Source organism: Thamnophis elegans, chromosome 5 (genome assembly GCF_009769535.1).
Source record: "Thamnophis elegans isolate rThaEle1 chromosome 5, rThaEle1.pri, whole genome shotgun sequence".
Lineage (NCBI taxonomy): Eukaryota > Metazoa > Chordata > Lepidosauria > Squamata > Colubridae > Thamnophis > Thamnophis elegans.
Genome location: NC_045545.1, coordinates 38,958,109 through 38,985,817, shown reverse-complemented (window position 1 = coordinate 38,985,817; position 27,709 = coordinate 38,958,109). Strand labels below are relative to the sequence as shown.

Sequence of the window (27,709 nt, the reverse complement as noted above, 5' to 3'; positions counted from 1 at the left end):
TGACATGTCCAGGATGACCAGCCCATGAGTTTATAACTGAGGAGGCTCTTAAGCCTTTCAATTCCGAATAATCTTGAAACCAATGTTTACTAACTTGGCAACTTTTAACATGTTCCATTCTCAGTATTCCCCAGCTAGAATTCTGGGGTTTATTTTTATTTACTTTATGTTTATTTACTGTAGGGCATCTACAAAAGTTACCAAGTTTGCAAAACACTGATCTAAACCAGCGGTCACACAACCACTGGTGGTCCGTGAGAAAATTTTGGTGGTCCGCAGAATAATTATTTCCATTTTTTATATTGCACTAAATACGATTTATCTTTGGTCCGCAGGATCTAAAATTATGAGTTTAGTGGTCCCTGAGATCCGAAAGGTTGGCGATCCCTGACCTAAACTGTCACGCCCTTCACGCTGGCTCTGACGTTGCTGGCAAACTTGGCTTGCTCGGTTACCTTCCTTCCCTTTCCAAGCTCGGGACCAGTTTGAAAGAGCCCGTCCCCTCTGCTTGGAAGGAACCCAGAGCTAATCGATGCAAGCTGTCTGATCGGCGTGCGATCGGCCGTGCCTAGGTTCAGCTGAGGGGGCGGGGCAAAGGCCCGGATCCCTTTGCGCGGCAAATCCAACCAGGGGGAAAAAAAGGATCCGGCGCTTCGGGTAGCCGTCCCGCTTCTCGAGCGTGGTTGCTGGGAGACTTTGCAGGTCTACCATCCGACTCCTTTTTTTCCTCTTTGTTGGAGAGCTGTCGCCAGACGCTCCGCTTTTAATTGCCGCGGTCGGACCTCTCTTCCTCTCCATTGTAGCTTAAGGAGCTGCGGACAGCAGTTCCTGCTCTTTCCAGCTCTGAAAAGCTTCGTGATTCCTCTGGAGCGTTTCTCTCTGTCCCGGGGCGACGGTGGGTCGTTTCCCTTCCCTGCACGAATTTCCTTCCCCGCGACTCTTAAATGCCGCCGGTGCAACGCGTCTTCTTTCCCTATACCTAAAGCTGTGCGCAGATGGCACTTAACTCTGCAGGGAGAAGATGGTAAGCGGGGCTTCCCAGGGAAAGGAGCCTCCAAGATTTATTTATTTATTAAGACTTTTTAAAGCCGTCCCGCTCAGAATTTGTGATACTGGGCAGTGTACAAAGGAGAAAAAATAATTAAGAAGGAACCACTACCATCCCCACCTCCCAAAAACAAAAACGTAAAGAAAACGCAATTGAGGTTGGAGATAAAACCAGATCCTCTACCATCTACACCTGGTCCATAAGACTTTAGGGCTCCCTGGAAGAGCAAGAGGGTATTGACATCTGAACTTGGAGGGGGAGTTTGTTCCAAAGGACAGATGAATTTCCTGAAAAGGCATGCCTTCCTTGGTTCCTTTAGGTGGCATTGTTTAAAAGAGGAAAAGCTGGAGCTTACCCACTTTGTGCCATCTTCTGGATGGCAGAGATGACTGGGAGACAGGCCCACAAGTAACCTCTGCCATGTAGGGCTCTACAAGTGATTAGCAGCACCTTGAATTGCACCTAGGAGTCTACTGGGAGCCTATACAACTCACAAAACAGTTATGATAGATGGACATAGTGAGGTATGCCCATTATTTCACTATGTGTGCTGTGCTTTGGCCAGTTGCAGTTTAGGGTAGTGTTCAAGGGCAACCCCATGTACAGTGCAGTGCAAAAGTCTTAACCCGAGGTATCTAAGACATAAATGATTGTGAGCTAGTTTTCTAATTCAGAAACAGATGCAATTGATGCACAATGCACAGAGGCCCTATGGGCCATGGCTGCCATCTGCTGCCCATTGTTAGACTGGTATTGTAGATGATGATAATGATGATAATAAATGTGTTTTAAGACTGAGGTATAGCCCAACTACTTTATAAATGTATTCATATGTTTCTGAATTATGGTCAATGTATTCTACAGAATAAACAGGTTTAATTGTTTCTGTTGGTAGAGGAGAAGTTTAGCTCCCAGTCAGCTGGCCAAGAGAAAACCTGGAGGTGATGGGTCTGGAGAGGATGAGGACTGGTGTCCTGAAGCAGTAAGTATCCTTTTTTAATTAATTTATTTAAATGCTGTTTCTCTTCTGTCAGTGCCAATGTCTGTCTTCTGTCACTGTCAAAGAGGCCAATGTGTAGTTTCCAAGGAGGCACTGACTAGATTTGACTCTTTAATCAGTTGTCTTATCCTTTCCTTTTATTGAACTCTCTAGATATTAATAGTCCTCCCTGTGAAATTAGATCTACAGTACTCTATGGATGAGTGATATGTCAGATCTATTCAGATCTGACTATGGAGCAATCAAATATAAATTATGATATAGGCTGGTCAGTGAACAAAGTTTTACAAGTAGATCTTTATGGCTTTCTTTATAAGGCTTATGAAGTTCCAATAAGTAGTAGTAGTGATAATAATAATCATTTGGTACTGTAGTTGTTTATTGGCATGCTTTATAGATTGCTAAAAAACAAGAGTTCAGATAGATTCTCAAGTGTTATGCTTCGTTGCAGACAGCCAGATCTTGATGCAATTTGTCTGATCTATTCTAGACTCCAAAAAGGCAGAAACATAACACCAAGACTGATATCCAGGAATGTTATTCATCTCCTTTCCGAAAACCTTTGACTCAGTTAACCAATCGAATTCACTGCCTTGATAGTAGTAAACATGTAAGTGACATTTATGATTTCTTAAGATCTGGCACAATTCTTTTACTCTTATTGGATCATATCTCTTTTATTAATCACTCTAGTTTACTCTTATTGGATCATATCTCTTTTATTAATGATGCTAGAGAGACCTCATCATAGGGTGAATTCACATATCTCTTGTATGATGGGAGATCTAAGTTGCTTTTTAATTATGTACCTTAAAATAATTTATATATTATGAAAAAAGATCTGGACTTTTTAAATCTTGGAATGAGACATAAATCACATATAACAGATCTGTTAAAACTTCCCACTATAATTAATAACACATATCTCTTCAATTTTAAATGTATTTACCTCAATATAAATCTAGTAATGTCAGTGCAATGTTCTCTAAGATAACTTATTGATGAGCTTAAATGATATTTTAATGACTATCACTTTAAATTCTAGGAAGCCTTTATTCGCAGCATTTTATCAAAACCTTTCAAGGTTCCTATTCCAAATTATACAGGTAATGTTTTTCTTTTTTTTAAGCATCAAATCTTACCTCTCTAAAATATCTATCTATCTATCTATCTATCTATCTATCTATCTATCTATCTATCTATCTATCCATCCATCCATCCATCCATCCATCCATCCATCCATCCATCCATCCATCCATCCATCTATCTATCTATCTATCTATCTATCTACACACACACACACACATACACACACACACACATGAAAAAAGCTGAAAGCTATTGTCATATAGCATTAGTGTTACTGGTAGATTATTAATACACCTCATACCAGTGGTGGGTTACAGGCGGTAAGCTCTGGTACGGGTGTACCAGTGCCTGCCGAGAACTCTGGTGGGCCCACCCGCCCTCCTGAGCTCCTTACTTGTATTTAAGCTCTTCTGCGCACATGCATGGAACGTACGGTGCCTGCACAATGCTCCTCCGAGCAGCTGGAGCATCGCAGAGGCATTGTGGAGGTAAGGACGCATGGGTACGCTGCATGCGTGCATATGGGGGACGCCGGGCCACATTGCACCATACCGGTTGCAACGGGATCCGGAACCCACCACTGCCTCATATATAGGAATAATGAAAGCAAAAAGAATGATTGATGTCAAATTGTCCCCCCCACTCAAAAAAACAAAACAAAACAAAACACCCCAGGTCGGTCAAATGGTTAGGGCTCCAGGCTAGAAACCAGGAAACTTGAGTTTTAACTTCATACATTTTAAGCATGAAACCTGTATGGGTGGCTTTGGGAATGTCATTTTCTCTGAGCTCCACTCACCTTACAGGGTTGTTGATGAGGGGAAAATAAGAAGGAAGAAAGAGTATTATGTATGTCCATTACTTTGAGGTACTTATAAAGTAATAAAATCAGGATAAAAATCTAATAAATAAACAAAACATGAACTTGTTTAACTTCAAACATAACCAGATTGTAAATTAATCAGCTTTCATGTCATATTTATTTTCTAAGACAAATTGTATAAGCAAAGTCTTATTTAGAATTTTCCCATCTTGATGCTCTGTATTTTGTTATGCTTTGATGTTAATTTTCTACCACACTCTCTCCTAGAAACTTTCCAAGATACAATTATACTGATTTTCATGGGTGTTTAAACTCTAGGTTTTGAATTGCTTCCCAGATTTCTTTGCAAAGCTGTTTATGTGTCTTATAATTTTTCTGCTTCATTACAATATTCCTTTTTTGAGTTTTAAATCATTAATTTGCATAATAGTATATAATATTAGCAAAACAAAAGGGATTGCTAGCATAATCTATCACCTATTGTTTCATTTATATAAACAGAATTATTTGAGAAATCAGCCTAAAATTCACAAGTAATTGAAACATTGGCCTTGTAATTAAGGCCACTCCCCCACCCCCTTGGATCTTCATCAGTGATAAACATTTGTCCATGCAAGTCAAAGAGAATTTGGTAGGTTAAAGGGAATGGTTAATTAAAGCTAGTCCCCTCTTTCAATTGAAGTGGCTGTAGGTGGACATCCATGAGGTAAAGAATGAACTTCGAGTTTTCATGATTGCTGCTTTCTACTTATGTGTCCACATCAAAATGTTTGTAGCCCAATGAAAATGATACATTATCCTGTTTATAAAATGCAGTTTATTTGTTTATTTAGTCTTTTTCAATGTTAGTATCATCTGACACTACACCAATTCTGTCTGTTTAAAAAGAAGATAACATGCAATGGACTTCGTTTGACTAGATCAGTGGTAGTCAACCTGGTCCCTACCGCCCACTAGTGGGCGTTCCAACTTTCATGGTGGGCGGTAGGGGTTTGTTGTAACTCTGCTTTATAAATTTTATAAAGTAAAGTTACTTCCCTACTTTATAAATCACCATTACTGTGGAATCGGTGGGCGGTTAAAATTTTTTACTACTAGCAGAGATACAAAAGTGGGTGGTAGGTATAAAAAGGTTGACTACCCCTGGACTAGATAGACAATTTGACCCCACAATACCAATATATATATAAAATACGTGACAATCACATCCAACAAGGGACCCTAGCCAACCCGGCTTAAGGCCTGGAGAAACAATTGGGTATTTTAGGTATTCCAGGAAACCATCAGATTGGCAGTCACTTAAATTTCAGAGAGGACCTTGTCCCAGAAAGCAGGCATGATAACATATTTCTCATGTGGAGCTCAATTCCTTGAAAATTAAGTCAACGTGTTGCTAAAATCTCAGTTTTGATTCCATATATTGAAAATGAAATGGTTAGATTAACTGCTTTCTCTGAATGATCTTTCAGGGCCCCTGGGATTAAGAGCATTGGGCATCAAACGTTCAGGAGTTAGGCATGCTCTCCACGACCCTTTTGAAGAAGGGGCTCTGGTTCTATATGAACCGCCACCTTTAAGTGCTCATGATCAACTGAAAGTAGACAAGTAAGTTTTCACACTTGATTTATTCTAGGGGTAGTACTTTTCAGTCACTTTAAATTGGGTTTTTAAGTATTTGATTTAAATTTAAACCCTGAACTGAAGTATAAGCTTAGTAGAAATAGCATGTATAACATGTATGAGGCTTACTCATTTGTTGTAAGATGGGGCTGCACTACTCAGTTCAGATCCAGTTCGTAATTTAAGACTGAATTCACGACTCCTACTCAAAGAGCAGGTTGTGGGCAGGACCAGGAGAGCCTTTGTACAGCTTTGGTTTGTGCATCAACTGTGACCCTGTCAGCACCTCTTCATTGAGTAATTAGGAAAGAAGACCACGAGACTCCATAGGTAAAAATCAAGTGTACTTTTACTAATTATAAATGATTAGAAGCGTAGCAAAGCGAAGGCTGATTATTTAGGCGCGAAAGCGATTGATATATAGAATAACCCATTCCCCACCCCTTGGCATCCCAGTTACAGTCCAATCATAATTCTCCTAAGTGTCAGGTGTGAGATAACTTCGAAAGGCATCACCAAGATGGAATGTCGGTGCCGTTAGCCTTGGCGGGAACCTCCTCTGCATGCGTAGTCCGACAGGCAGCAGAACTCCAGAATCTTCCTCCAACACAATTAGTAACCCCTCCCAAATACCATGCCCTCCCTCCCCATTTCATGGCAGCCGAAGCAGCAGCAAAGCAGAGGCTGACATCCGGCCGTCCTCTGGAAAAAGGCAGTCAGGCCTGGAAAACGACAAAACACAAACAAACAGATGAACAACAAAAAACAGAAAAAGAAAAAAAGAGGGGGGGGAGAAAGTCAGGAAGGAGAGTCAATCAGGGTTTGTCAGGATAAGCAGAATAAAACTGTCGGAGCAGCTGGGGAGCACGGACATGGGACTTGTCCACCCACTCGGCATGAGATGGAGGAAAATGCTTCCAAGCCACTAGGTACTGAATCCGATTCCGCCGCCGCCGAGAGTCCAATATTTCCCGGACCTCAAAATGTTGTTCACCATCAATCAACAGGGGGGCAGGCGGTGGGTCCACAGGTGGACGTAAAGATGAGAAACGAACAGGTTTAATGAGATTAACGTGGAAAACTGGATAAACACGGCTGAGGTGCTTGGGTAGCTGCAAGCGAACCGAAACAGGATTGATGACCTTGATTATGGGAAACGGGCCCACGTACTTAGGCCCCAACTTCTTAGACTTTTGCGTAGTTTGAAGGAACTTCGTGGATAAATAAACCTAGTCACCCACCTTGTACTGATAAGGTTGCGCACGTTTCTTATCAGCCTGTTTCTTATGCGCGTGATGCGCAGCATCCAAAGTACTAAGCGCCAAAGGCCAAATATGGCTCAATCGCTCACTCCACTCGGAGACGGACGAAATCTGTGGCTACTCAAGAGGAACCTCGGGAATAGGAACAAATTCTTGGCCAGATACAACTCGAAAAGGAGTGAATCCAGTGCTGCTATGTACGGAATTATTATAAGCCACTTCCGCGTGCGGCAACAAGTCCACCCAATCATCCTGCTGGTAATTGATGAAACAACGTAAATATTGTTCTAGAACAGAATTAGTCCTCTCACAAGCCCCATTAGTCTGAGGGTGGTGGGCGGAGCTTAAACCCTGGGCGGAGCCAATGCGCTTAAGAAACTCCTTCCAAAACACAGAAGTGAATTGGACACCTCTATCGGAAATGATGCGATCAGGCACACCATGCAAACAGTAAACGTGAGAAATGAAGAGTTTAGCAAGTGTCTTTGCAGAAGGAATCTTGTGGCACGGAATAAAATGAACTTGTTTGGAAAATAAGTCAGTAACCACCCATATAACGGTGTGCCCCTGGCTCTCAGGAAGTTCGACAATAAAGTCCATAGAAATCTCCTTCCAGGGGGCGACAGGGCGGGCTACAGATTGGAGTAGACCTTGCGGCTTCCCTGGTGGCCGTTTAGCGGCTGCCCAGACCGGACAGCTGGCAACATAAAGTTCAATGTCCTTTTTCAAAGAGGGCCACCAAAACTGCCGCTTCACCAAATGCAGCGTCTTCACAAATCCAAAGTGACCCGCTAACTTGGAATCATGAGCCCATTGGAGGACAACGACACGAAGAGAGGCAGGGATGTAAAGTTTCGCTCCAATCCACGGTAAATCGTCTCTCATTGTGCATTCACCTTGATGCTGCTGGAACCAGTCATCCTGGGGAAGGGCCTTTTTGAGATCAGAGAGGAAATCTTGAGACACTTCCACCTTCGAGCGCGCCTGCTGCCTAGTAACAACAGGAGCAGCGAGGCTGGACGTGGGAACCACGGGCTGGATAACACTGAGTTTAGAGCAGTTGTATTGAGGAAGTCTGGACAAAGCATCAGCCATAAAATTTTCCCCTCCTGGGATGTACTTGAGTGTGAAATTGAACCGATTGAAATGCTGAGCCCAGTGCATCTGCTTAGGGGAGAGGCGCCTGGGAGTCCTCAAAGCTTCCAAGTTCTTATGGTCAATCCACACCTCAAAGGGGTGCTTAGCGCCCTCCAGAAAGTGGCGCCACATGGCTAAAGCCCAAAGTACAGCAAATGCTTCCTTCTCCCAGATTGCCCAACGCCTTTCCGTGTCCGTGAGCTTACGGGAGGTGTATGGGCACGGTTGTAAATTACTTTAGTCGTTAGTCTGAAGCAAGACGGCCCCAACTGCCACGTCGCTGGCATCAGCCTGAACGACAAAAGGCTTGTCCATCTCCGGATGCTTCAGAACCGGTTCCGCCGCAAAGCGTCGTTTCAACTTCTCAAAAGCAGCTTGACACTCCATGGTCCAATCCAACGGCTTGCTAGGCTTAGGTTTAGGCCCACCTTTGGACTTCAACAAATTAGTGATGGGAAGCGCAATTTTGGCAAAAGAAGGGATGAACTGACGATAGAAATTGGCAAAACCCAAAAATTTCTGCAATTGCCTACGTGTACGTGACCGCCTTTACCTTAGCGGGGTCCATTTCAATACCAGCGGGGGAGATACGATACCCAAGGTAGTCAATCTTCTGGTGAAATTCACACTTGGACAACTTGGCATAAAGTTCAGCGGCTCGGAGCTTCTTCAGGACAGTGCGGACCAACGTGACGTGTTCGTCATATGTTTGAGTGTAAATAAGGATATTATCTAAATATACGATAACGCCCTTGTAAAGGTGGTCATGCAAAATTTCATTAATTAATTACAAGAAGACTGCAGGCGCCCCCTGCAGGCCAAAGGACATCACCCGGAACTGGAAACAACCGAGGGGGCAGTTGAAAGCTGTCTTCCACTCATCCCCCTCCTTTATGCGGACCCTATAGTATGCTTCCCTGAGGTCCAATTTAGTGAAAATACGGCCCTTTCCCAGTTGGGCCAGCATGTCCTTCATCAGTGGTAATGGGTATAGGTTCTGAGCTGAGATGCAGTTTAGGTTTTTGAAATTAACACATAATCTCAGGGAGCCATCTTTCTTCTCTCTGAACAACACGGGTGCTGCTACCTTGGGTTGTGCTGGCTCAATGAAACCCCTTTTCAAGTTTTTATCAATGAATTTCCTCATTTCCTCCATTTCCCTAGGAGACATTGAATATATTTGGGGCTTTGGAAGCTTTACTCCCGGCAAAATATCGATGGAGCAATCAGTAGGTCTGTGGGATGGAAGTTTATCTAAAGATTTTTCACTAAAACCCCCTTTCAGGTCCCAATACTCTTTTGGAATCTTTTCTTCCCCCTCAATTTTCTCCTGGCCCCTGGCGGCCAGTGCGGGGCTGGAGCCAGCAGGCTCTGGGGCGTCGGCCTCCCCGTCTGGGGCTGTGCTGGTCCGAATACGCAGCCACCCCTCCCTCCAATTAATGCGAGGGTTCCATTTACGAAGCCAGGGGAGTCCCAAAATAAGGGGTCTGTCCATTCCAGGAGCCACAATAAAAGAGATCAATTCTACATGAGTGCCCATTTTCATCTCTAGAGGTTCAGTGTAGAAATGGGCTGGGCCACCCCCTGCAATGGATCCATCGATTTGGCAAAAAACAATAGGGGTTTTCAAAGTCCTTAATTTCAAGCCCAGTTTTTCAACCATTGCAGGGTTAATCATACATCTCGAACAGCCCGAATCAAGGAGGGCGGGAAGCTGTTCTGTCTCCCCATCGGGTGGCACCCTTAACTCTACTGGGATCAACATGGGGCCTTTATTTGAACTCACTCAACGAGGCGAGGCGTCGTCATCGGAGTCATCAGAGGAGCTGGTGGTGACATCCGCTTCTTCCGCCTCCTGCCTGAAGCGCTGGGGGGTGTTTTCAGCAGCGAAAGCAGCCTCTTTCTTCCTCCTCGGGGTTTTGCTCGTCTTCCCTTCCCTCTTGGCAGGGGGCGGGGCGGTTGCAGGAAGTTTAACGCGGCAATCCATGGCGCGATGGCCCCCCTTCCCACAACGGAAGCACGTGAAAGGCTTGGCCTTGCCGGCGGAGCTTCCCTTCCCTTCACCCCTGATGCGGAATGGGGCCTTTTGAGCTGGGGGTGTGTGTGATCTCTCTGCTTTCTCCTCTTTCACACGTTGAAGTCTAATCAAGTCGAGCTCAACGTCTGCTGCATTTTCATACCAAGCTGTAACTCGCTTGGGAAGGTGTCTGTTAACGCATTGTTGGTAAATGTCCTCATTTAATCCCAATGCAAACTGGTCGAGCAGGGCATCTTCAGACCAGCCTCTCATATAAGAAGAAAGCTGTTGAAACTCCTGAATATATTCAGCCACCGGTCTATCTCCCTGTTTCAGGGCCATAAATTTCACCTTCCCCCGTTTCTCAATCAGCGGATCATCAAATCTCCTTTTTAATGCAGTCATAAAGACATCAAAATTCCTCAGGAGGGGGGAGTTACTTTGGTGTAAACTGACCATCCAATCGGCCGCTTTTCCCTCCAAAGAAAGTAAAACCATTCGCACCTTCATCTCACCTGTTTCTAAATCGGGCCCATAAATTTCCATATAGTTCCAAATCTGTATAACAAAGAGACCCAGGTCCCTGGGATTTCCGTTATATTTTACTGGCAAGGGAGGGACTTTTGCCATTCTGCGTCTTCTGCCCCCCCCCTACTCTGGCAGCAGCCCTGGCTGGGGGGGTGGGAAGCTGTTTCTGGGTTTGTTTGCTCCCATCCCCCCTCGGCCTCTTCACCCTCCCTAAATTTTTGCATAGAGTACCTTTGTTCAAACTCTTCCGTTTGTTCTCTTTCCCGGGACCTCCCCTCGGTCAAGACTTCTTCCCAGTCGGCTGGTTTTTTCTTTTGTTTTCTCCTGGTAACTCCAGCATCCAAACTCTCACTATCCTCCTTTTGCCCCACACCTAAAGTCCATCGAGGGTGAACCGCAGGCTCCTCTATTCCTAGGCCAGCCAGCCTTCCAGGTAAAGATGGGTCTGCAGTTTCCCTTTCAGTCTCCTCTTCATCGCTCGCTTGCAATGACATTTTCCTCGTTCCTTCTTGTGAGTACACCCCCCACGGTAGGTTGAAAACTCCTGGTGGGGTGTGAGTGAGTCTTCGCTTACTGTCAGCACCTCTTCATTGAGTAATTAGGAAAGAAGACCATGAGACTCCATAGGTAGAAATCAAGTGTACTTTTACTAATTATAAATGATTAGAAGCGTAGCAAAGCAAAGACTGATTATTTAGGCACGAAAGCGATTGATATATAGAATAACCCATTCCCCACCCCTTGGCATCCCAGTTACAGTCCAATCATAATTCTTCTAAGTGTCAGGTGTGAGATAACTTCGAAAGGTATCACCAAGATGGAATGTCGGTGCCGTTAGCCTTGGCGGGAACCTCCTCCGCATGCGTAGTCCGACAGGCAGCAGAACTCCAGAATCTTCCTCCAGCACAATTAGTAACCCCTCCCAAATACCATGCCCTCTCTCCCCGTTTCATGGCAGCCGAAGCAGCAGCAAAGCAGAGGCTGACAGACCCTTCCTGGATCATGACTCCCTGCACTGAAGCCCTGGTCATCTCTTGTTTGGACTATTGCAATATGCTCTACATGGGGTTACACCTGAAATTCATTAGGAAGCTTCAGCTGGTTCAAAGTACAGCAGCAGCAAGAGCAGTCTTTGGGGCTCCTAAAAGGGCCCATATGATACCTCTGCTCTGTGAACTGCACTGGCTACCAGTATTCTTCTAGGTGCAGTTGAAGGTGTTGATTATAACCTTGAAAGCCCTTAGGTCAGGGCTACCTGATGAACCAACTTGTCTTGCTAGGAGAAGTCCACTCCATTCGTGTTAGCAGAGACGGATCTCATCAGTCAAAGAACTCTGACTGTTGGGACCCCAAAGAAGAACCTCCTCTGCCATAATGCCTACCCTTTGGAATATCCTACCCTTCAAAGTGTCTCCACCCTCCTATCTTCCCACAACCCAGAAACTTGACTTGGCCGGTTAGCCAGGGCACCCAGTGGAGGAGTATCCCTGGACGTGACTACTAGATTTATAACAAACTCCACCTCTCCCCATCTCTTATTTTCATATGATTGTATTATTTTTTTCCTTTTCATTGTTTATTTTATTGTTCCGTTACTTTATTAAGGACATGTTTACACTTCTTTTAATTTCTCTGTTTTTATTTTTGTAAGCTGCTTAGAATAGCCCCATGGTGAGATATAACTGCCATATAAACAAATAAATAACACAAATTCAAGATTAGATGATGGATTCAGAGAAGCACCAATATACCCTGTTAACCTGCAGATGAAATTGATCAAATACTTTGTTAGTAGTCATTATTTACCATTTGTGATGCACATGATGTTCTGCCTTTGATTTCTGAATTATGTGTACTCTAGTAATGAAATGGTTTAAAACAGCTGCTGGGTATATGCTAAGCTTTTAAGTTTTCTATTAGCTTTGAACTGGATTGTTCCCAGTGAATTCTGGAGAGCGGAATAAAACTGTGTTATATAAGTCTAAAACATTGGCAGCAGTCATCCCCACATGCCCTGAAGATATTTCCCAGAATTTCTCTTTTAAGGTTTATATTTCTTCAGATCTGTGCTCTGTTTGCTTCTTGAAGGGATAAAACGCCTGTTCATGTTGTGGTAGATCCTTGTCTTAGCCGTGTTTTACGACCTCATCAGAGAGAGGTGAGTACAGTGGGAAGCTAACTATAACAGTATAATCAGCCATTAAAGACACTGTAATCCCTGTTAAACCACAAATCCGAGGAATGCCTGGTCTCATGCTACATAAACAAGTTCAAACTGCTCTGCTTGTCCTGGGGAAGCCCTTATTCTGAGGAGCATGACTACATCTATTAGGAAAAAATTCAAAATCTTTTCATTTTTTACTTTTAATTTTTTTATTTAACTATGATACAATGTATACAAATATAGAGACACATTTATTTCCCAATTTTAAGATGTACATTAGCAGTACTCTGCTTATATTATTATGTCTTGTTTTAATTTCATTGAAAACAGGCATATTTTCAAAAACAATATCTAAATAAATAAACAGATAATTACCGAGCTTATGCAATTATTAATATCTATATAATATCTACCAAACATGAAACTCTGAGGTGGGTAGGAATTGTTCCATAGTTTCCTATGTCTTCCTGCTTTCAAGCATTCACAAGGGGGGGGAGCCAACATTTTTAATTATGACTGAAGCATTTGGAGTTCCTCTGTCAACCAGAATCAAACTTGGAGCTTGATTGTGGTTATTGTCACTGCTGTAATGATGATAAAAGCTTACTTTTGAGGAAAAGGATCATTTACCTATAACAGTGCCTAATCTAGTATTTCTGGGTAGACCTCAACTTACAACCAATCAAAGTTACAATGATGTTGAAAAAAGTGACTTATAATCAGTCCTCACACTTACAATCCTTGCATCGTTTCTATGCTGACGTGATAAAAATTTGGGCCCTTGGCAACCAACAGGTATTTACGATGGTTGCAGCATTAGAGGGTCATGAGATCACCATTTGCAGCATTCCCAAAGGGCTCCTGACAAGCAATGGGGGGAGCCAGATCACTTAACGACTGTCACAAAAAAGGTCATAAAATTGGGTACAGCTCACTTAATGATTGCCTTGCTTAGTAATGGAAGTTCCAGTCTTGGTGATGTGGTCATAAGTTTAGATCTTAACTGTAGTAGTCTATCCTGCAGAAAATAATGGCGTGGCAGTTCTTCTGCAAACTATTGCACAATGAAGTATAAGTAGCAATTTTACTATGATTGTTTTTCTTTAGTTTGTCATCTTGATTTATTTTTGCTTGGAATAAAGTAAAACAATTCACTGATGTTGTAGCCCATACATTATAGGCATAATTGGCCACTGTTTACACAGGTACTGCTTCTTGAAAGTTTGAGATCTTTTGAATACTGTAATTTTGAATCCCACTAGTGATAATTTCCTGGCTAAGTATGTGATTTCCACAGAGTGGGATTGTTCATTGCTCCTGTAAATGGTTAGATATTGGGCTCTACAATTCAGTTAGATAACTCAATATGATTTTAAATATACTACATACCTATTTAAATTGAACTGAAGCACTTTCATACAGGGAGTGAAGTTCCTATGGGAATGTGTTACAAGCCGTCGGATCCCCGGAAGTCATGGCTGCATCATGGCAGATGAGATGGGTCTAGGGAAGACCTTGCAATGTATCACTTTGATTTGGACACTTTTGCGCCAAAGTCCAGACTGCAAGCCTGAAATTGACAAGGCAATCGTGGTTGCGCCTTCCAGCCTGGTGAAAAACTGGTACAATGAAGTGGGCAAATGGCTTGGAGGAAGAATCCAGCCACTGGCTATTGATGGAGGCTCTAAAGAGGACATAGATAATAAGCTAGGTATAAACACAACATGCAGCTGTTGCAAAGCAAGGGGAGTGCTTTAACTAAACTGCCAATACGTTTCAGACTAAAGCATATAATGATAGGGATTTTTTTTTAGTAGACTGTGCTGAGGATGATTTCTGTGCTTGTTAAATGGAATAATTAGCAACTTTTGTACTTATGAATTAAGAAAGAGCATAGAGTAGACTATAGAAAAAGTATGAGCTGGTGCACTCTTCAAATTGCTTAAAGAAATCCCATTAAAATAAATGAGACAAGTATGTTGATATTCATGGGTTTATTCTGAGAATGGCAAAATTTGATTTTAAACCAAGATACGATGAGGCAGAGATATAATAGTACATGGTAAATTAAGGATAGGTTTATAGGACAGAGCTCTGTCCTGACTTAGCAATAGACTGTTAAGTTACTTCGAATAATTGAATACTACACAGTATTTTTCAGATCCAAAGCAATACAGAAGTGGGGGACTATCAGAAAGTAGATTTATCGGAGAGTAGGGATGGAAAGTGTAAAAGCCTGTTACCTTTGTGGGATAAATTACTCATTTTAAGAAATTCTAATGCCTGGAAGTAAGTTTCCTTTCAGTTGTTTCCCTTCACATTTATTAAATTATCTCTGCTCTTAAATACATTTTTTATCTTTATTCCTTTGCCATTTTTTTTCCTGATAGTGGGATTCGTGAACCAGCGAGGCCGTAGAATCCCATCCCCCATCCTAATAATTTCCTATGAAACTTTTCGTCTCCATGCAGAAGCTCTCAAGAAAGGGAGTGTTGGGTTGGTCATATGTGATGAGGTAATGAGTTCTTTGGAACAGCCATGTTTTTGTTAAAAAAAGCTAAATATCAGCAGTGCGGGAATGGGTTTTGCACTTACAAGTCACTATAAACATTTTTTATCCATCATCCCAATTCTAAGGCATACTTCAATTTTTTTTTCTGAGAATTCAATTTTCTTAGCTACCTCTTACAACTGGTAAAACCCTGACTGTTTTGCCTTGATTTGTCATAGTCTTTCTCTCAAGATGTTCCTTTATTTCTTGACTGCAATCACCATCCCTGATAACTTTTAAACATAGGAAGGTAACATTTGTTTACTACCTCTTCTCGACTTATTTCCATTAGATTCACACTGCCTATTAGCATAGGTTTAGGATGTTTTAATATTGATTATATTTTTTTTACTTTTCCATATTTACCATAAATTTCCTTAAGTCCTTCCCATTTCCAGTAGTATCATCAGCACCTCTGATATTGTTGGTGTTTCTTCCAGCAGCTTTAATTCCAATACCAATTTCTGTCCCTACTAGTCATCTATTTCTTAATTCTGTGTAGAACTTAAATAACTAAGGTGACGAGTAGATGGGCAAATTGTGGCAGATAACTTTGTGCAGAAGATAAAAAATATAAAACGTAAGGACAGAAAAGGGTGTCATTCAAAAAATAATTTAACGATCTATTCTAGCCTCCCCGCTCAGCCCCCATGAGAGAATAACACACAGAAATAGATATAATGGATACAGGCACAATTTTGTATTCATAGGAGCTTCGATTTCTAAGCAAAATCCAAACTGATAATCAAATCTTCAAATCAAAGCTTTACAAAATAACTATCCCAATGGAAGGCCGATTTGATCATCCAAGCCTCCTTCAGGGTTTTGTCCCACTGTAATGAATTTGGGCCTATTGGCAACCTTCATTGCTACAATCTTCCATAGCTTTTCTGTCTCTTTTGCTGCCTTTGTCTCCCAAAACATGGCTTTGTTCAATTCATTTTTGCTTCTGCCCATTTTTCATTAGCAGGAGACAAAATGGCAGGCTCTGCTTAATCAGGGGAATACAATAGGCTTGGTTGGATCCTTTTTACTGAGGGAACAGAAAGAAAAGACAGGTCCAGGCATGTGGTCCATTGTGTTGAGAATTAAATCCTGTTTGAAGAAAAGATCAGGACTGTTGGCATTACTACTATATGGGGTTATTTCTTTACTTCCTTCTAAAGTAGACTTCAGAACATGATTTCCAATTCCAGTCAAGGAAAGTTAACTGTTTCTGATGGGTTTTAAAAATGAAAGGTGACACGAAGTAATTATCACATTGCTGACTTTCTTCCTTGATTAAATATAGGATAAATCCAATCTTATAATTTTGAAAGAAATGAAATATGACTATTAAATAGATTCAGGACTAATGGACTCATTGAAACTAAAGGTACTGACCTAAATTGATGATTCTGTTGCTAAGGTGGATAGGATCAGTGAAAATTATTACTCCATGGCTTTGAACATAGGATCTTTTCCTGCCAAACAGCCTTTTTCACATCTTTTAAATGACAAATTTGGTTAATTAACTCTATCAGCAGAGTAATCAATAACCAGTAAATCTATTAAATATAGCTATATTTTAATCACATACATTACAATGTATGTGCTTGTTGCCTTGATCTATGAGCATTTGTGCATCTAATATATTTCCTATCCTTTTTCATAATTGAACTGAGATAATTTTCTTGCATTAACTAGCCTTTTAAAAAAAACACTTATTTTTTATTCTGTCCATGCATGATGATCTTTTCTCTCTCTTTTTTTTTTCAGGGGCACCGGCTGAAAAACTCAGATAACCAAACATATCAGGCTCTCAACAGCTTGAATACGCCACGCCGAGTTCTCATCTCTGGCACTCCCATTCAAAATGATCTCCTTGAATATTTCAGTCTAGTACATTTTGTCAACTCAGGCATTCTAGGTGGGGACATCTTAATAAAATAATCATCTAAATTAAAGATCCTAACTTGGCAATCCAGGGGTGGGTTCCTGCCAGTTCTAACCTCTTCCATAGAAGAGGTTCCACAAATCTACAGTGCCATTTAGAACCGGTTCCAGCTCCCTCCCCCCGCCCGTCCGCACATCATCAAGATGAAGAGCGAGAGGAGGAATTCTAGGAGTTGAAGTCCACAAGTCTTAAAGCTGTCAAGTTTGAACACCCCTGGGTTTTTTTTTCTAAAGGGTTAGGAGTGCAAGGGTCTTGTAACTTGACAGCTTTAAGACTTGCGTGCTTCAAATGCCAGTTTCTGAGCCAACATTTTGGTTGCTAAGCAAGAGCATTGTTAAGTGAGTTTCACCACATTTTACAAGTTAGCCACGCCTACCCAGTCACATGGCTGGCAAGCCACTCCCACCCAGTAACATGGCCAGCAAGCCACTCCCACAAAGCAGGCCACACCTATAGAAGAGGTTCTAAAAAAATTTGAAACCCACCACTGTGGCAATCCCAGTTTAAATTAAATAGTTTTGGCTAGCCATAGAGAAAGAATAATAGACAACAAACCTACACACACACACACACACACACACACACACGGTGCTGTATATTGGGGGTGGGAATTTATAGAGCCAAGGTGGAACAGTGGTTAGAGTGCAGTACTGCAGGCTACTTCAGTTGACTGCTAGCTGCAGTTCGGCATTTCAAATCTCATCGGCTCAAGGTTGACTCAGCCTTCTATCCTTCTGAGGTGGGTAAAATGAGGACCCAGATTGTTGGGAGCAATATGCTGACTCTGTAAACTGCTTAGAGCAGGCTGTAAAAGCACTATGAAGCACTATATAAGTCTAAGTGCTATTGCTATATCTTGAGATGAATGGTAGATAGCTAAGAGCTTGGGAAAGTCTCATTCATTGCGTGGAAACGTCCATTGCATCATATATTTTCTCTGTACAAGAAGGGGGAACAATTCCCCCCAGCCTTCTCTCACACAGAGAAAGTCATTCATTGCAGAATAAGGCATGGAGACATCATTTACTGATTAGTCCTGGTGGAGAACTTTCTTTGTGTAGGATGATATCAATAGCATTTAAGCTTATATACCTCCCCATAGTGCTTTACAGCACTCTCTAGCTAGGTGGTTTACAACAATCTGGGTACTTTTACAACTTTAGAAGGATGGAAGGCTGAGTCAGCTTTGAGCCTTACCAGGATTGAACTTCAGACTGTTGACAGACTTGACCTACAATACTGCAAGTTAACTACTGCGCCACTGTGGCTTGTATGGATGTAATATATAATCTTGCTTTGCAAGGTCCTGAATAAAAAATGGCTGATTATACTTTGGTTACCATAGTCCTTTTTCAGTTATAAAATCACAGAGAGGTCAAAGCAAAGCTCTATCTGCATTACCTACACAGGGTTTCTACCTAAGTTGATAATGGAGGAGGCTTATTTGAAGTTTTGTGGGTTAATTAGGTGACCTAGTTGGGATTGCTTATTATTGCTTTCCTGTCCCTGAATAACACATTCAGTAAAGTATCATTACACTCTAAAATGTATTCTGTAAGGTATATTAGTGCTCAATAATTATGAATATGGTTTTAATAATGGTTTTGATGTCAGAAGCATTAGGTAATGAAGGTTCTGTCTGCTTTTCTTTTCAACTGAAAAATCCCAGGTTTTAAAAAAGATTTTCATATAGTAAAAAAAAAAGAGGGGGGGGGGATAAGGGCATTTTTAGGACAGCAGATACTTAATTCCCAAATGTATCTGTTTTTGTACAGGGACAGCCCAGGAGTTTAAAAAGCACTTTGAAATCCCCATTTTAAAAGGCAGAGATGCAGATGCAAGTGAGGCTGGAAGGCAAAAAGGAGAAGAGAGACTGAAAGAGCTGATTAATATTGTCAACAGGTGAAGTTGAGCATCCTTTTATCTCTATAATGATACATTTTCTTTCTTTTTTTCTCTTAAATTCTTATCCTGATTCTGTATGAGTTGCTTGTTATTCTATAATGTCTTTAGCTCATTCAACTATTCTCTTTAATGTATGCTTCATCTCATAACTGTAGGTCGGGTACCTACAGTACCTCAGTAGATGACAGCACAGAATTAGAGCTTTCTGTATCATTCTTCTCATTTTTGCAAGTCAGAACTGATAGTCCTATTTTTTTTTCTATAATCATATACCATGTTTTCCCAAAAATAAGACAGGGTCTTATTTTCTTTTGACCCCCCTGAAATATGGCCTTGGCCTTATTATCGGTGGTGGGGGGTTATTATTTTTTGGCAGGTGGGGCGGGCAAGAAGCGAGACGCGCGTCTTGCCTTTCCAGCTCCCTTGTGTTCCTCACCATTGTGTTCAGGGAAACACATGAAAAAACCCTGGACAAAATGGTGGGGAACTCTCATGAGTTCAATCAAACTTCTCGAACTCACGAGAAGTTTGGTTTTGTTACAAGGTGCTTTCCTGGACACAATGGTACGGAATGTGACGGAGCTGCCAGTCTCTGGTATGATGCATGTCTCACAGTGGGATGAAATTTGGGGGTGGCAGGTGGGGCGGGTGGATGGAGCAGGCTGGGCCATGAGTTCTTACTAGACACTGACAGCTCCGTAGTGTCTCTCAGCCAGTCTGTGCAGGGAAACCCCTTGTACGGTAAAAAAAAAACCTTGTGAGTGCAAGCAATTACTTCTCAAACTCACAAGAAGTTTTTCTTTACTGTGCAAGGTAAAGCGACGGAGCTGTCAGTGTCCGGTAAGACACGTGTCTCGCGTGCTTCCCACCCTGCCCCAATGGCAACAGCATCCTGGCTGCTTTCCTCCCTCACTGTCTCTTTAGCGAGAAGGGTGGCAGGTAGAGTGGGGGAGAAGTGAGGTGCGAGTCCTAGCGGTACCGGAGACTTGGAGTTCCATCGTGTTCCTCACCATTTTGTCCAGGGAAGCACCTTGTAAAAAAACCTCTTGAGTTCGAGAAGTTTGATTGAACTCGCAAGGTTTTTTTTTTTTACAAAGTGCTTCCCTTGAGAAAATGGCAAGGAAGGCACGGAACTACAAGTCTCCGGTACCACTAGGACGCGCACCTTGTTTCTCCCCCGCCACCTTCCACTCCTCTTGCTAAAGAGACAGCGGGGAAGGGAAGCCACCAGAATGCTGTTGCCATTGGGGTGGGGTGGGAGGTGCTCATTTTGCGCAGGAAGGAGTGGGGCACTAGGTGCGTTGCTGGCTGCTGCTTGCTTTGCGGCTGGCCCTCTTTACTTAGCCATCAGCCTTACCAGTAGGTATGGTAAGGGCGTGTGGGGTCATTGGGGCATGTCCCCCCCCCTCTGGCCTCGCCTCCTCACCTCAGTTGTTTGTGTGTAAAGCAACCAGTGGAAATGGTGGGTACCAGCGTCTAAGTAGTTTGGGAGGCGGTGGGGTTGTCTTATTTTAGCACATGCTCGGAAAAGCCCGATTTGATTATCAGGACATGTCCTATTTTTGGGGAAACATGGTAGCACTTACAGGTAGTCTTTGACTTAGAACCACAATTGAGACCAGAGTCTAATTATTTAAGCAAAGCAGTCATTACCAAGTTGTCCGTGTGGCTGCTTTACTTAACAACCATAATCCCAGCACTACCGGTTGTGGCTATTAAGTGGACAAAGCAAAAAGTCTGCCTGTTGGGAAGATTTCACCTCCTCATGGCAGTCTGTCATTCTCATATGTTCCTACAACTCGTCGAAGGAATTCAGCTCTCATCCATGCATAGAGGGAAAATATTTTGGCTACAGAAACAGTTGAAATCTCAAATATTTCAGCTCCATTCCTGCAGCCTGCCAAAGGATTTACTACTACTCTGTGTATGGAGGGGAATCCTTTGTGGGGCTGAAGGAGCAGAGCTGATTCTTCTGTGGTAGGTAACATATAAATACGAGCCAGTTGTTAACCACCCAAAATGCTGGGGATAGCACAATGTTTTATAATGGCCAGGTGTACTTTACAGGATCTAAAGCACTCTTTCTGAGGCCACTGTAACTTTGAATGGTTTTTACACAACAGATTAATTTGAGGAATACCTGTTCTGCGTTTATTGGGTTGCCTTCCTTATTTCCTTTTTTGAATATTTGGTCAAAAAAATATTGAATATTTGGTCAAGAAAGTTAATTTGACGGCGGCTAGTTGGCAAGATTCAATCAAGAAAAGCATTTATTCTCCTGTGGAAATTGCGTGAATTTTCCAAAAAAGGAATCCTGAAAATATTGCTAAATATTCTGGATGAAGGTCTTCCTACTAGCATTAGGAAGAAATATCAGTGAAATGTAGTCAAGAGATGAGGCCATGGTGTTAACAATATTAAGGTTATCTTTGCCTTTCCTTTTTAGATGCCTGATAAGAAGAACTTCAGATATTCTCTCCAAATACCTGCCAGTGAAAATTGAGCAGGTGGTGTGTTGCAGGTATAAAATTAAAGGGCAAAATGTATAATAAGGAACAAGTTTCCTCTTAATGAAAAAAAGAGGGATTTGTCAGTGCACAGAGGCTTTTGAATTTAAGCTGAATGTAGCCCAACCATAGTACAGTTATTAAAAATGTTATGATTGGTATTATATGCTAGATTTAATGCTACTTGGCAAAACAGCCACCTGCATTGTTGATAAGGTCTGGTTAATCTTTCAATAATTTCTACAAAATTAGCATAATTGAAGCTACCATGAATATTATATTTAGAATTGTTAGAACTGAAATCTAATGGACTTTTTTTTCCATATGAAGCAAAGTGATCTGGGAAAAACACTGCAAGAGGGTAGGTGTAAGCAGTATGCCTTTCCCAGTGGTTAAGCAGTTAAATCAGTTTTAAAAACTGTTCTACTTTAGACAGGAAACATTCATCCCATATCCATTCTGCCTGCTTAGAGAACAATACTTAATATTCTTCTGGTTTTCAAAGCACAATGGCACTTTTTCCAAAATGATCAGCATTAACGAATTAAAAAGAACAAATCTTGCCTCTAATCCCCACATTTCTTTCCTGTTTGCTTTATGCAGTGAATGAGTTGTGTAGGTTTGAACTAAGTGTCTATCTGTGTTCCACAACAACAGTTGTTGTTTTTTGTCAACAGTATTTCCATCCTACTAGCTATTGCCATGTGTACAAATATTTACAATAACCTAGAAATCCATTTGTGCATACTATCATAAAGGAATCTGGCTTTAGGTGGGCAAGGTGGAGGCTATATGAATTCTTGGGGAGAAGCTGTTACAAAGAGCAAATGCAGTAAGAGAAACATATTGTTTAATTGATGGGACTAAAGTAAGCAAATCCATTGAAGTAAACAGGATAGCCAGCCTTTCAAGTAGCTAAGCCCTATGACATATAGGACTTTATATAACAGTATATATAAATGTGATGGGCTGGTATTTCTGTTTAGAGATTTAGAATCCTCTACATTTACTCATATGGTCATGAATGTTGGTAGGGGTGAAACAAATGAGATATAGTGGGTTTGATCTGGATTTGTTCATGCTTAGAGCAGCTCTTCTAATACCAAAGAGCTTACCATTTAACTAAATCACTGACTACATTGTGTTTTCTTGAAGTATAAATTCAACTTAGGGTGCCCAGTGTATTGCATGCTAAAGTACTGTACTCTTGGTACCCACAAGGCTTTCTGTCTGTTAACGTTTTATAAGATCAATTCAGAAAGCCAGTTAACGTGATATGCCAAAAAATACCATTTACCACCACCATTTGTATGAAAGTGTTGAAGGTGCCTATGGAGTTTCTATACACATACAAGTCATAGAAAATAAAAATGGTCAGATGTTTTGCAACCTATTTGTTTCTTTAGAACTATATTCTGTGCCCCCCCCCAAAGTGTATGAGACGCCTCATGAGACATTCGAAATGGGTGTAATTTTGAGAATATTTGTTAAAAGAATTAATTTCATTAAGGTTCTAGAACTGAGCAAATAGGATTCTTGAAGGCTTATGAAATTACCTGATTTCCTACCAAAGTCAGTTGAAAGCTAAGTTCCTCTCTTTCCCCTACTGAGTTTCTAGTATTTGGATAGCAAATACTAACAAATACTTTTAGTATTTAAATCTGGATAGTAAAAAAAGTCTGATAGATTCAGAGCTGTATTAATCATGCATCATATTTCCCTTGAAACTAAATCATATTGTGTATATGACATGACTTATCTTTAGAATGATCTAATATTTATTTTTCTCTTCTGTGTCAGGCCAACTCCTCTCCAAGCAGAGTTATACAAATACTTTCTGATGCAAGCAAAACCTGCAGAAGATCTGAAAGAGGGGAAGATGAATGTTTCATCTCTCTCTTCAATCACATCTCTGAAGAAGCTTTGTAATCGTGAGTAATTCTGACAATCATGTCTATGTATATTTATGCAACCACCTATTCCCATCCCAAGTCCAAATTCCTGGAATATGACAATATAGTAACAAGAAAATAATGTGTCCTTGAATGCTTTGGAATATGAATCTGAAGAGTTTGTACTTGCATAGTGAGCAAGAAGGTAAAAATTAATAGTGCCTTGAGTGCTAAAGCACATTCTTTAGAGCAGTGACTCTGCACAACAATTGTTCCAAACTATACTTCTTGTCTCTAAAATTTCCAAGGGTCATAATTCTGGTCCTCTGCTCTTATGTACGTGACTTTGGGTACTTAAATTTCTACGGAAACAAATTATATTCTTGAAACCAGTTTAGTGGGTTCTTGAAACTTTCTGAGGTGGTCTGTTTTCCTGTAGACCAACAAAATCCCTTTGTTGGTCTGCAGGAAACATCTTAAGCAAACTTATCTTAAGCAAACTTAAACAGCCAGTTACCAAAGAAGAAGAAAAACAGGAGTCATCTACAACATACAGTATGTATGTGAACTTTAACAGCTACTATATAAGACAGACAGGCAGAATGTAACCATCATTTGAATAGAACGGAATAACAGCTGGAAGGGACCTTGGAAGTCATCTGTCAGAAGACATGATGGAAATCCTTTAATCTCTCTACAAAAAGACAAATTGAATCACAGTTTCAACTGGGAAATTGTTAGTATTTTAGGGTAAACCAAATCTAAACATTTATGAAAGTTTGACATTGAGGCCAATCAAGCAACAGTAGACACATAGAGATAAATATATATATGCTAACGCCCTACCAGTCTTGGTGGGAATCTGGGTTCTCCACTTCAATTCATATATACAATTTCAAAATAATAATTTCAAGGATAAACAGATTTCAGTAATATTATAAATCTATGTGTGTATATATATGTTGGTCTTGTTGTATTTGGGTCTTTTCCCGTGTAAGATTTGGCAATGTTTCAGCGAGGTCTCATTCACCATCTTCAGGCTGTGTTTTCGGCTTAAAGTGTGATTGGAGCTGTCATCTTTCTATAAATCTTGGTGGGGGTGTGTGGAGTACTGGCTTTGTTTCAGTAAGTGGAGTGATTGGTTGTGTGGTTGTATCATGATTAGTTGATTGGTGCTGATTATGCTGGCTGTGTGTACATTGTTGTTTCATGTTGTAACAGCCTGGGTGGTGGGTGGGGCTCGTTTGTTGACTAGGGCTGGTTTCCAGATGTCTGGTAGGCGGGAGGTATCATCACGTTTATTCATGTTTCTCTATTTCGATAGCTTTCATAATTATTTTCTTGTTGAAGTGTTCTGTTTTGGAGATTAATTTGGTTCCTTCAGAATTAATTTCATGTCCTGTAGCTTTAAGGTGCTGGAAAAGGGAGGAAGTTTTTTCTTTTTTTCTTACTGTGTTCTGCGATGCGTGCATTTATTCTCCTGTTCATTTGTCCTATGTATGTTGCAGGGCAGATTTTGCATGATATTTCGTAGACCCCTTGGTTTTCTAGCTGGATTTTGTCTTTGGATGTTGGCTATTTTTTGGTCAGTGTTGAAAGCTGTCTTGATATTGTGTTTGTGGAGAATTTTGCTGATTTTATCTGTGGTGCCTTTGATGTAAGGGAGGAGGGCGATGCTGTTGTCCTGTTCTGTGTCTTGGTTTTTGGGGGGAGTCCCCCTTTGAATTAGGTTGGTAATTGTTTTTCTTTGGAATCCGTTGGAGATTAATACTTTTGTGAGAGTGTGTAATTCAGTTTTCAGGTGGTCTTTGTCAGCTAGGCATTTGGTTCTGGAGATGAGGGTCTTGGCTATAGAGTTGATCTGTGCAGGGTGGTGATGGGATTGTGCATTTAGGTAGCTGTTGGTGTGTGTGTTTTTTCCTGGTAGATGGTTTGTCCTAGGGAGCCATTGGGTTTTTTGTAGATTAGGACGTCCAGAAAGGGAACTTGGTTGTTTGCTTCTATTTCCATGGTGAATTGTATTTTGGGGTGTAGGCTGTTGAGATGTGTGAGGAAGTTGTCCAGTTTTTCTTTCCCGTGTGGCCAAATCACGAAACTGTCATCAACATATCTAAGCCAGAGTTTGGGTTTGTGTTCAGATTTATCTAAGGCGTTAGTTTCAAAATGTTCCATGTATACATTTGCGATGACGGGTGAGAGGGTTGATCCCATAGGTGCTCCTTCTATCTGTTTGTATCTTTGTCCATTATGGATGAAGTATGTGTTGGTTAGGCAGTGTGGTCAGGTCCAGGATATGTTTGGGGGGCGGGGTTGTGTTTGTTCTGGATAGCTGTCAAGGCTTCTTTTATAAGCACTTGGGTGAAGAGGGATATGACATCGAAGCTCACGTGTAGGTTGCTGGGTTGTAGGTTTTGTTTCTTTATTGTTTCTATGAAATAGAGTGAGTTTTGTATGTGTGAGGTGATGGATTCTGCGTAGGGTTGGAGTTGTTTGGCGAGGAATTTGGCAAGATTCTGTAGAGGTGAGCCTATGGAGCTGATTATGGGTCTGAGTGGTGTTCCTTCTTTGTGTATCTTGGGGAGGCCATAGAGCTTGGGGTATCTGGATGATTTCTCTCTGGGGATGATTCTTTGCTGGATCTCTTCACTGATGGGAGAGGCTTTTATTTTGGATTTGGTGGTTTTTTCCAGGTAGGTGGTGGGGTTTGTGTTTAGAGGTTTGTAAGCGGGGTCTTGGAGTAGGTTGGATAGTTTGGCTTGGTAGTCAATATATATTCTACTATATATATATAGTATCGCTACAGTGAGGAACGTGCACCTCTGCAGCTCTGGTAACCTATATTCTAACTGCTATTTCATGGAGCCTAAATTTGTATTTTGAAATTACGGTAATCTGCATTATGGATAATCTGTGTCTGATGTCATCATTACTTCAGCAGTCTTCATAAATTGCATAATCTGCTTATGCATTAAAAATTTGAGTCAAATATGCTTCTTTTTTCAAAATGAGGTTTAGATAGTTTGAAGTTACAGCAGAAATCAAAGCATTAGAAGTCATGAGAGGAAAGCTGTAAAGAGATTTATAACTGGTAATCCTTTGACTCTTAGTCAGTGTGGAATTGGTCACAGCACTGAATCTAGATAAGTAAAAAAATTACTCAACTTCGCTCAAAGAGGGGCAAACCACTTTTGTACATTTTTTAAAATTTAGTATTGTATTTTAATCTATTCACTGTGTCTTGTTACTCTGACCATATCTGTTAAGAGAAGGAATAGTATTGCATGGACCTTCCCCATTGTTTTAAGGCTAACTTAAAACAATTCTACCTTATTAAATGAAATGCTTGGCAGCTACCAGTTCTATGCAGTGACTCCTGAATTCTTCTGCAGACCCTGCCTTGATCTACGAAAAGTGTGTAGAAGAGGAAGAAGGGTTTGTAGGAGCTTTGCAGTTGTTTCCATCTGGCTATAGTGTTAAATCTTTGGAACCTCAACTGTCAGGTAAATATCACAGCAAGATCAACTTGTATTTTGTCTGCAAGAGCGGGTGATTTCTCAGCCCTATGGAAAATATGCATACATTCATATTGTTTCCTTCCAGGAAAGATGCTGGTTTTGGACTACATTCTGGCAGTTACTAGAAGCACTAGTGATGATAAAGTAGTCCTGGTGTCCAATTACACACAGACCCTTGACCTTTTTGAGAAACTCTGCAGAAGTAGGAGGTATAATCACTGAGGCTAATGTATATATTGGGAGTGAAATGAGGGGGAGTTCAAAAAAATCCTGGGGAGGGAAAGAAAGAGAAGACGGGAAAATCTTTTTCCTTATATAGCGGTAAAGCTATTTTTATTTCAGTAAGATATTTATATTAAGCTTCACGTCCTGTTTTTGTATCAGGTATTTGTATGTCCGTCTGGATGGTACCATGTCCATTAGAAAGAGAGCAAAGATAGTGGAACGTTTCAACAATCTTTCTGTAAGTGAAGTTTCTAATATCAGGTTCTATCCTGGAAGTTTTTACTACAAAAGCCCCTGTCTTTCTATACTGTCAGTTTTAACTGAAAGCGATGTTCTTCAGTTTGACATAGGGATGTAGCTACAAAGCAGTAATAGATTAGTAAATTTGTTTTAATGTGCTTTGCAAAAAGTCATAACCCCTGTATAAAAGAGTGTGCTTCAATTGTTACAGTCCTAATTGCAGTACCAGAAATTTTGTTAAAGTCTGTTA

The 27,709-nt window shown here is 41.1% G+C and overlaps 1 protein-coding gene across 1 annotated transcript in view; it reads left to right on the top strand.

Annotated features, from left to right (window-relative positions):
- Positions 1-613: 613 nt before the first annotated feature.
- The window catches only part of RAD54L (RAD54 like), a 30,842-nt gene continuing 3,746 nt past the window's right edge, over positions 614-27,709 (top strand). The window contains exons 1-15 of the mRNA XM_032217876.1: positions 614-1,024; positions 1,944-2,030; positions 2,539-2,658; positions 3,094-3,154; positions 5,430-5,565; positions 12,613-12,682; positions 14,111-14,399; positions 15,079-15,203; positions 16,998-17,148; positions 18,951-19,077; positions 21,527-21,601; positions 23,388-23,518; positions 26,869-26,979; positions 27,080-27,203; positions 27,379-27,457. Coding sequence (XP_032073767.1) covers positions 1,022-1,024; positions 1,944-2,030; positions 2,539-2,658; positions 3,094-3,154; positions 5,430-5,565; positions 12,613-12,682; positions 14,111-14,399; positions 15,079-15,203; positions 16,998-17,148; positions 18,951-19,077; positions 21,527-21,601; positions 23,388-23,518; positions 26,869-26,979; positions 27,080-27,203; positions 27,379-27,457 — 1,689 coding nt within the window. The 5' untranslated portion in view covers positions 614-1,021. The remainder of the gene's footprint in view (positions 1,025-1,943; positions 2,031-2,538; positions 2,659-3,093; positions 3,155-5,429; positions 5,566-12,612; positions 12,683-14,110; positions 14,400-15,078; positions 15,204-16,997; positions 17,149-18,950; positions 19,078-21,526; positions 21,602-23,387; positions 23,519-26,868; positions 26,980-27,079; positions 27,204-27,378; positions 27,458-27,709) is intronic.